General features: G+C 34.0%; 1 protein-coding gene across 4 annotated transcripts in view; it reads right to left on the bottom strand.

The window, feature by feature from the left end:
- TRPC1 (transient receptor potential cation channel subfamily C member 1) overlaps positions 1-10,508 on the bottom strand; it is a 73,511-nt gene that overhangs the window by 17,699 nt on the left and 45,304 nt on the right. For all 4 annotated transcript variants that reach the window (XM_046003771.1, XM_046003772.1, XM_046003774.1 and 1 more), the window contains one exon: positions 1,034-1,173. In XM_046003771.1, the coding sequence (XP_045859727.1) occupies positions 1,034-1,173 (140 nt within the window). The remainder of the gene's footprint in view (positions 1-1,033; positions 1,174-10,508) is intronic.

Below are 10,508 nucleotides of genomic sequence, written 5' to 3' on the forward strand. Positions count from 1 at the left end.
GTGTAAGATACCTCAACCATTTAACTATGTTATGACCAATTTTTATTTTCTTAGTAATTTCACAACTCAAGTCACTGAAAATGCCTAACAAACATGTTCCATACTACTGATCATTTAAAGGAATAGTTTTTTTTTTAAAATAAAGTAAAATGATATAACCAGTTTTTTTTTCTATAGTCTATAAAGTAGTTAAAAAAACAGAAAATATATCTCTCATTTCTTTGACTGTGATGACTTAGAAGAATTCTAAACGCAAAGCTGAAACAAAGATAGTTAACATAAAATCTATTACCTTTTCTGGGCTTGGAAGAGCTTATATCTTCATAAAATTATAAGATGTGTATAAAACTAAATTTTTGTCAAAGGCTAAGTTTTAAAAATAGAAGCATCAAAAATTATCACATTTATATCACCTTTTAAGCTATAGAAGATACTAATCATGATTCTGAATGAGGTAAAACACTACAGAATAAATTCTTAAAGATAAAATTTTTTCTAGCAGGTATAAAGATAACTAACACTTATCAATTTCAGTAACTTTGTGTTCTCATTTTAAATATATATACACATTAATGAGGTATATGAACCTAGCTCAGATATAAGGAATTGGCATTTGGTAGAAAGAAAATGCCTAGACAGACCTGGATTTAAATCCAGTCTTGGTTTCTTACTGTGTGGTCTTGGATAAGTTACTTAATATCTCTGAGCTTCGTTTTCCTTATCTGCAAAATGGGGAAAGGACATCTGTCTCATAGAGTCCCTGTGAGGATAAAATGAGATAAAGTATAGCAAGTATCAACCATGGTGCCTGGCATATAATAGGTTACCAACATTAAAAGGTAATTAACATCCTTCAAACTATTGGAAGGGAGGAAACAATGCAGACTATTCCCTTATACTGGGATAGGTTTAAAATGAAAACACATCAGATATAGATTTGGGGCAATGTAACTCTGAGTTATACAGCTACCTATCTCAGGTTTTTCCTAAACAAACTTCACTTATGTCTGCAATTAACATAGCTAATAGTCACCTTGTTGTGAGCAACCACTTTGAGGGCAAAAGTTGCCAAATAAAGTGAATTCATGACAAAACTGAGTTGATTACGGGATTCTTCCAAAAAGTCTTCTAACCCTTCATACCAGAGTCTTTTAATGTCTGACCAAATCATCCCTAAAAAAAGGAAGGAAAAAAAAATTAAATAATGCTCTTACTTTAATAATAAACTGAAAAATACTTTAAAACTCAGGATATTAAATAAATAACACTCATATCAGCTATAGCTTCATTTAGAAGAAAAAAACTTTTTAGTAAAAGTTCTCAAAATTTGAAAGAAAATAACTCTAAGTTTTATATGATAATATCTTTCTCAGAGAGAAATTTTAATAAATGTGAAACAAGCATAAGAAAACAAATAAATTGATGTTAAACACACACACACACACACACACACACACACACCACAAAGGCTCAGTTCCTGATTCTTTTCTTTTCTCTATTATGCTCACTCCTACAGAGACTTTGGTAGTCTAATCTAATGGCTTTAAATACGATCTATGGGCAGATTTCCAAATTTGTCTCTCAAAAACTCAATCTGTATTTATAGAATTAATAACTCTAACCTCCTCTCCTAAATTCAACTTGTATATGAATTTGTTCTACATCCCCAATGGGATATCCTAACATATTCAAACTGAACTTTTTAATCTCTGCCTCAAATTCACTGTACTTAGAACTCTTCCCATCTCAGTTGATAGAAACTTCATCATTCTAGTGGCTCAATCCAAACTTCCTTGAATCATCCTTGACTCTTATTTCTTTTAATCCACATATTCAGTGCAATAACAAATCCTGTTAGCTCTGCCTTCAAAATATGTTTAGAACCTAATCCTTGTCACTACCTCTTCAACTTCAAGCCACCATACCATCTAGCCTGGATTACTGAAATAGCCTACCTGCTCTCTCTGCTTTTATCCTGGTCTCCTTAAAATGTATTTGCAACACAGCAACCACAGCAATCCTTGTAAAAATGCGAGTGAGATTGAAGAGGTAGCTGCCTATGGTTTCCTCTAGGATTTTGATGGATTCCTTTCTCACACTTAGGTCATTCAACCATTTTAACTATTGGGACTTCATCAAGATCAAAAGCTTTTGCACAGCAAAGGAAACAGTCAACAAAACCAAAAGACAACTGACAGTGGGAGAAGATATTTGCAAATGACATATCAGAAAAAGGGCTAGTATCCAAAATCTGTAAAGAACTTGGCAAACTCAACAGCCAAAGAATAAATAATACAATCAAGAAATGGGCAGAAGACATGAACAGACGTTTCTGCAAAGAAGACATCCAAATGGCCAATAGACACATGAAAAAATGTTCAACATCTCTTGGCATCGAGGAAATATAAATCAAAACCACAATGAAACACCAACTCACACCAGTCAGAATGGTTAAATTAAAAAGTCAGAAAACAACAGATGTTGGCGAGGATGTGGAGACAGGGGAACTCTCCTATACTGTTGGTGGGAATGCAAGCTGGTGCAGCCACTCTGGAAAACAGTATGGAGGTTCCTCAGAAAGTTGAAAATAGAGCTACCTTATGACCCAGCAATTACACTACTTGGTATTTACCCAAAGATACAAATGTAGTAATCTGAAGGGGCACCTGTACCCCAATGTTTACAGCAGCAATATCCATAATAACCAAACTATGGAAAGAGCCCAGATGTCCATCAACAGATGAATAAGTAAAAAGATGTGGTATATATATACAATGGAATATTACTCATCCCTCAAAAAAACTGAACTCTTGCCATTTGCAATGACTAGATGGATGGAACTAGAGGGTATTATGCTAAGTGAAATAAGTCAATCAGAGAACGACAATTATCATATGAGCTCACTGATATGTGGAGTTTAAGAAACAAGACAGAGGATTATAGGGGAAGAGAGGAAAAAAGGAAGCAAGATGAAAGCAGAGAGGGAGACAAACCATAAGAGACTCTTAATCATAGGAAACAAACTGAGGGTTGCTGTAGGGGAGTGGGGTGGGGGGGGGGTGGGGTAACTGGATGATGGATATTGGGGAGGGCATGTATTGTAATGAGCACTGGGTATTATATAAGACTGATGAATCACAAACCTGTACCTCTGAAAATAATAATACATTATATGTTAATTTAAAAAATTACAGAGAACTGAAGTATCTTTAACACAGGTTCGGTTTTGTGGTCCTTCCACTCCATCCTAAGTGTAAACTTATATCCAGATCTCTTTTCTCTTGCTACTGAAGAGAAATACTGATCCAATAAACTATGTGATTTAAGCATTAAAAAAAAAAAAAAAGCAAGTGTTACTTCCCTTCTCAAAACTCTGAAGTAACTCCCAGAGGAGAAAGGATTAACTACAGGTCTGAGCTCTTTCTCCACAGGAACACAACCTTATGTTACTGTCTTTTAAAGAGGTTTCCTTGGAAACATACTATGTTAAGAAAAATATGAAAGGTCACCTGTATTCAATACTGTTATAAAAAAAACGATTGGGGAACTACATCTGGACTGGGAGGACTCTAAGTGGATTCACAGACCCTGAAAGTATACACAGCCAAAACTACAAAAAGACATGATGAAATTGATGAACCAGTGAAATCTACTTTTGAAACTAATATGTTAACTGAATTTAAACAAATTTTAAAAAATAATTTATAACGCCAGTCAGAATGGCTAAAATTAACAAGTCAGGAAATGACAGATGCTGGCGAGGATGTGGAGAAAGGGGAATCCTCCTACACTGTTGGTGGGAATGCAAGCTGGTGCAACCACTCTGGAAAACAGCATGGAGGTTCCTCAAAATGTTGAAAATAGAACTACCCTATGACCCAGCAATTGCACTACTGGGTATTTACCCTAAAGATACAAACGTAGTGATCCGAAGGGGCATGTGCACCCAAATGTTTATAGCAGCAATGTCTACAATAACCAAAGTATGGAAAGAACCTAGATGTCCATCAACAGATGAATGGATAAAGAAGATGTGGTATATATACACAATGGAATACTATGCAGCCATCAAAAGAAATGAAATCTTGCCATTTGTGATGACGTGAATGGAACTAGAGGGTATCATGCTTAGTGAAGTAAGTCAATCGGAGAAAGACAACTATCATATGATCTCCCTGATATGAGGAAGTGGAGATGCAACATGGGGGTTTAGGGGGGTAGGAGAAGAATAAATGAAACAAGATGGGATTGGGAGGGAGACAAACCATAAGTGACACTTAATCTCACAAAACAAACTGGGGGTTGCTGAGAGGAGGGAGGTGGGGTTATGGACATTGGGGAGGGTATGTGCTATGGTGAGTGCTGTGAAGTGTGTAAACCTGGTGATTCACAGACCTGTACCCCTGGGGATAAAAATACATTATATGTTTAAAAATAAATAAATAAATAAATAATTTTAAAAATAATTCATAATGGAAGTATATAATAAATAGTATCATATATATATAACTAAATCAAATTCTGGTTTCTCTATTCTATTTGACTACTGATCTGTCTATTTCCTAATAGTATTTTTTATTACATTAGTGTTATGATTAATATGAGTATTCCAATTTTGCTATTTAAAAAAAATCACTGTCTATATGATTTCCTGGAGTACTCCGAATATGGTAGCTTCTAATACCTAGTAAGTTTCCAGGATGGTGAATCTTTACAATGTCAACTCATCAGCAAACATGGTGTGTTTCTTTATTGACTTCAACTCTGTGACATTTAAAAATTTCATCTATAAAGATTTTTTTTGAGTCTTCTTGATAGATTAAAAAAAAAAAAAGATATGTTGAGAAATATAGGCCTTGGCTTCTCTGTGTGATGTCTCTCTTAAGAGTGTGCTTGCAGTGGGAGCTACACTCTTGGGCTTCATGAGACGTAGCTGCCGCTAGAATCAAGGCTTTTCTAGCTGGGGGTAGCCCACACCCAGCCATCCAGCCTCATCCCATACAAGTGAATTGCCGATGATAGGGCTGGGAAATAGCCCCAGAATTTTATAAGAACTGCCAATAAAGATATATTTGAAGCTGTAATGCTGACATGTCGTACTTCCCTGTCTTGTCCCCTTGTACAAAGCTAGTAAGTAAACCAGGGCCAGGTTCCCACCTGTTGTGTACCGCGAGTGTGAATGCCAGTGAGAACCCAAGATCACTGCTGCTGAATGTGCAGAGTGGGTGCCGCACCTTCCCTTTTATCTCATGTCTCTCAGAGTCAAAAGTAATTTCTTGACCTACAAGGACATATATCACTTCTCCCCTCTCACATTCTCTCCTATCAGTTTTTCCTTCCACTGCTTGTCACACCGGCCTCCTTGCTTCCTTGCTGTCCTCCGAACACACAAGACTCCTGCATTAGGGTCTTACATCAGCTCTTCCCTCTGACTGGAAGCTCCTCACTCAGATATCCATTTGATTAACTCCTTTACTGCGCATCTTTGCTTACCATCTACTCTGATCATCTTATTTCAAATTGCAAACCCCATGTCCTCCATTCCCAACTCCTTAACTCTGCTTCTACCTTTCTTTTCCCTTAGTACTTAACACTTTTGAACATTGGGTATGGTGCACTTATTATGTCTATTATTAACTGACTTTACTCATCCCATTAGAGGAAACTCTTCAAGAGTAAGAATTTTTATTCTTATTAACCAATGTCCTAAATGTCCTGGACGATTCCTAATACATAGTAGGTGCTCAAAAAATTTGCTAAATGAATAAATATACACAAATAAAACCCAAACACACATACAAACAAAAATCCCTTCCTCTTTTTTGGCCATAAATTCCTCCAAAGTTAATATATTCCTAGGAGTATCAGAGAATAGTATTATAACCCAGGATAGTTGTATGATAAATTCATTCATAAGATCTTTTTAAGGAGAATATGTAGTAATAAAAGAATAGAGTGCTGCAACATAACATATGGGTGGAGATCACATTAAGCCAGTCAGAAGCATCCTCTGGCTTACCAGTAGGCAGAATAATTCCCCTAGGAAGCACATGAAGCATTCTTGAAAAACTGTTTATAACATCTTAATTATATAGTACCCATATTTTATGTAGAGAACCATTTTTAAATACTTGCAGATCTCACACAGAAAATACTTTTAAAATTTCCACTTAAATGAGCTTCTATTTAAAGTGAATATATTAAAAACTATCCAAAAATGTTAAAACAAATATTCTTTTTTTTAACTCAAATGCTATAACATTGAAACATTAAACCAAAAAAGATGCTTCCAGAAATAAGTGTTTTATTTCTGTAAAATGCAGTATTATACCTAAAAGGAACACTTGACCACAATTACAAAAGGAATTGGAAAAGATTTTTGATTTAAAAAAAAAAAAAGGTAGACACATGAAAGAACAATGACTACTGTCAGGTGGTTTCCCATCTTCTGTGCAACACCCCACAACAAAATGAAAATAATACACTTGACATATTTGATATTTCTGAATTGAATTAAGAGAACAAAATCATTTTAAACTTATAATTAATGCCTTTGACTACTAGTCAATGTACTATATTTTAGGGTCTTTTTTGTTTTTTTTGTTTTTTTTTGTTTTTTTTTTCAGAATTAGTAACCAACACTATAAGCTATAATCCCATCATTTGGGGATTCCTCAAGGCCTGCTTCTACCTCCTCTATTCTCATTTTACACTTTCTCAAGTGCCTCACCCATGCCCATAATTTCATATACAACCAATATGCAGATTATTCACACATTGCTAACTCAAGCCTGGACTTCCTCTTGAGCTCCAGACCATGATGTCTTTTAGCTATCTTGAAGTCTCTTTAATTTCAACATATCAAAAAACCCTCTCATAGATCCCCAAACCAAGTACTTTTCCAAAATACCTAGCTTAATAAACTCACTCTTCCTCGCCTCCTATATACTGTGTATTTCCATATCCTATTGACTTTACTTTGTAAATATATCTCAGATCTGTTCCCTTCTTTCTTTTTCTTTCATAACAACCCTAACTCCAAGGTACCATCAGCTTTCATCTGTAACAGCCTCCTTCTGGTCTCCCTCTATCCACTCTTGCCACAGCCCTATCCTCCTAACCATTCTATATTGTAGCCAGAATGATCTTTTCAAAAGGCAAATCTGACATCAGGGAGATCATACAAAAACAAAAGGCAAATCTAATCATGTCACTCAAATACTTAAAAATTTCAATGGTTTTCCATTCTTCTTAGCATAAAGTCAAAATTACTTAACATGGCCCACAAGCCTGCCCATGGTCTGAAGCACCATCCATTTCTACAGCTTTATCTTGGATTTTGCTTCTCTTGTTCTCTCTGCTCCAGTATTTACTCAGTACCTTCTTTTTACCACACTCCTTCTTGCCATGGTGCCTCTGAATGTAACTTTTATATCAGCCTAGAATACTCCTCTCCTAATTGTCTTAGCTGACTCTTTTTTATTTTTTAGATCTAGCTCATTTATCAATTCCTCAAGAAAGCCTTTCCAATTTTCCTGACCTGGTAAGATGCTCTTATAATATGCTTGCTCTCCTAGCTCCATGACCTTTACTTAGCAGCACTTAACTCATTTGTGCTTTTTCATTTATCTGTGCAATTCTCAAGTTTTTGCCTTAATTAGGCCATAAGTTCCATGAGTGTTTCACCATATCTCATTCCTGCCTGTGCTTGGACAAAGTAGATATATTAAATTTCAAAAAAATGTATTTTTAGGGACAGCTGGGTGGCTCAGTCAGTTAAGCATCTGCCTTCAGCTCAGGTCATGATCCCAGGGTGCTGGGATGGAGCCCCGCAACCGGCCTCCCTGCTCATCAGGGAGCATGCTTCTTCCTCTCCCTCTGCCTGCTGCTCCCCCTGCTTGTGCTCCCTCTCTCTCTGTCAAATAAATAAATAAAGTCTTTATTTTTATATTTTTATACTAGCTATTCTATTATATCCTAACAGTAAAAAATTAAGTAAAAAGATACCACTAATATTCCATGTATTCACTGACACATTGTTTTCATTTTACCTATGTGTTTTTTATAATTTAACCCTACTTTTTCTGGAGAACCAAGGAAAAGAACAAGAAGCAAATATACAGAAATCAGCCATCATATGCCAAAAGTCACTGTGTTCACGGCATGAAATAATACATTGAATGAGGACGTGCCTTTAGATAAGCAGGCCAATGATTCCTACATGTTTCCTTAGAGCAAGTTCAGATCTACATATTTAAGGAAGCCCAGAGGGATCTAATTACATTAACAGGCTTAGAAGACATCCTTGGCAAGGTTTATTCAGATCTATTGGTTTCAAAGCAGAAGCGGTGCTGAGAAAAGTAAAACACTTCCAGGAATTTTACTAGCTTAATGCACATTATACTCTTCTACTGAAGCAGAATATGTTAGAAAATTAATCATATTGTGTGTGCATGAGTGTTCAATAATGTCTTTGAAAATAGGGCCATCATGATTAAAAAGAAGTAACAATAGTTTTACCATTATTATGAAATTCCGTTACAACAATAATATTTACACTATCCAAAGAGTGTATAACTCTTTGAGTTCAATACGTTTCTACTTACTGCTAAGAAATATAAATGTTAATTTGATCCTTATACAGACTCAGGAAACCTGAATATTAATTACATAACAAATAAAAGATTCTTTCTCACGACTATTTAAACAATAGGTTACAGATAAATGGTATAAAATTTCCTTTCTTTATTACTAAGACATATATAACAACCTTTTAGAAGTAGTTTAAATGAATAGAGGGAAAAAGTACTTCTTAGAGATTCCATTCAAAATTTTTTAAACCTATTCAAAAAACAATATAAACAAGTTTCACACTAGAAAGCTCTATAACGAAGCAATTTGGAATTACATATGATAAAGTATAAATTAATTCCTAAATTAAAATATTAAATTTTAGATAAAAATAGCAGAAATACAGGAGAAGAAAATATTAACAAGAAGGAATTACTTGGGGGGGGGTGGGAGGTTGGGTGAGCCTGGTGGTGGGTATTATGGAGGGCATGTATTGCATGGAACACTGGGTGTGGTACATAAACAATGAATTCTGGTACATTGAAAAGAAATTAAAAAAAAAAAAGAAGAAATTACTTAATTCCCTTTAACCTAGAATTCAGATGTGTGTTATTTTTACTTTATCTACCTAATTTTAAATGTTAATGCACAATGGTTTGAATACTTTTAAAAGTAAAACTCTGATCAAGTTGCTTAAAATGAACTAACTTCCAAATAAAAATTAAAATTCCAAAACATGTACATTATTTTTATAGCTAAAGGAGAACTAAAAGTGAAAATGATAACAGTAATTTTCTCAAATTATTTAATAATTAAATCAATAAAGAACATATTGATCCATCAGTGCTTTATACCATAGAAAATACTAAATTTTAGTATCTTTTACTCTATAGCAAATAGCAAAAAGATGGGTGAGAAATGCTGAGTTTAAAAACAAGACTGAAAAAGGAAACAATCAACAAAACTAAAACGCAACCTATAGAATGGGAGAAGATAATCACAAATGACCTATCACACAGACAAAAGGCCAGTATCCAAAATCTATAAAGAACTTAACAAACTCAACAGCCTCCCCCCAAAAAATCTAGTCAAGAAACAGGCAGAAGATATGAACAGACATTTCTTGAAAGAAGAGATACAAATGGCCAACAGACACGTGAAAAAATGGTCAACATCACTCAGCATCAGGGAAATACAAATCAAAACCACAATGAGGTACTACCTCACACCAGTCAGAATGGCTAAAATTAACAGCATGGAGATTCCTTAAAAAGTTAAAAATAGAACTACCCTACAACTCAGCAATTGCACTACTAGATATTTATCTAAAGGATACAAACATAGTGATTCTAAAGGGCACATGTACCCCAATGTTTATAGCAGCAATGTCCACAATAGCCAAAATATGGAAAGAACCCAGATATCCATCAACAGATGAACAGATAAAGAAGATATGATATATAATATATATATATAATACATATATATGTATATCTATTTATATATTATATGATATATATAGATAATATATGGATATATAGATATATAGATTATTATATAGATAATATAAATATCTACAGATAATATCTATATATATTATCTATATAATAATCTATATATCTATATAATACCTATATATCTATATAATACCTATATATAATACCTATATATCTATATAATATCTATATATAATACCTATTATATATATCTATATAATACCTATATATAATACCTATATATAATGCCTATATATAATATATATAATACCTATATATATAATAATATATAGAAATATATGATATAGATAGATAATAGAGCTATCTCGATAATCTATTAGATTATATATATATAAAATCTATATATAATGAAATATTACTCAGCCATCAAAAAGAATGAAACATTGCCATTTGCAATGACATGAATGGAACTAGAGAGTA

Source organism: Meles meles, chromosome 4 (assembly GCF_922984935.1).
Source record: "Meles meles chromosome 4, mMelMel3.1 paternal haplotype, whole genome shotgun sequence".
In the NCBI taxonomy this organism is placed as follows: Eukaryota; Metazoa; Chordata; class Mammalia; order Carnivora; family Mustelidae; genus Meles; species Meles meles.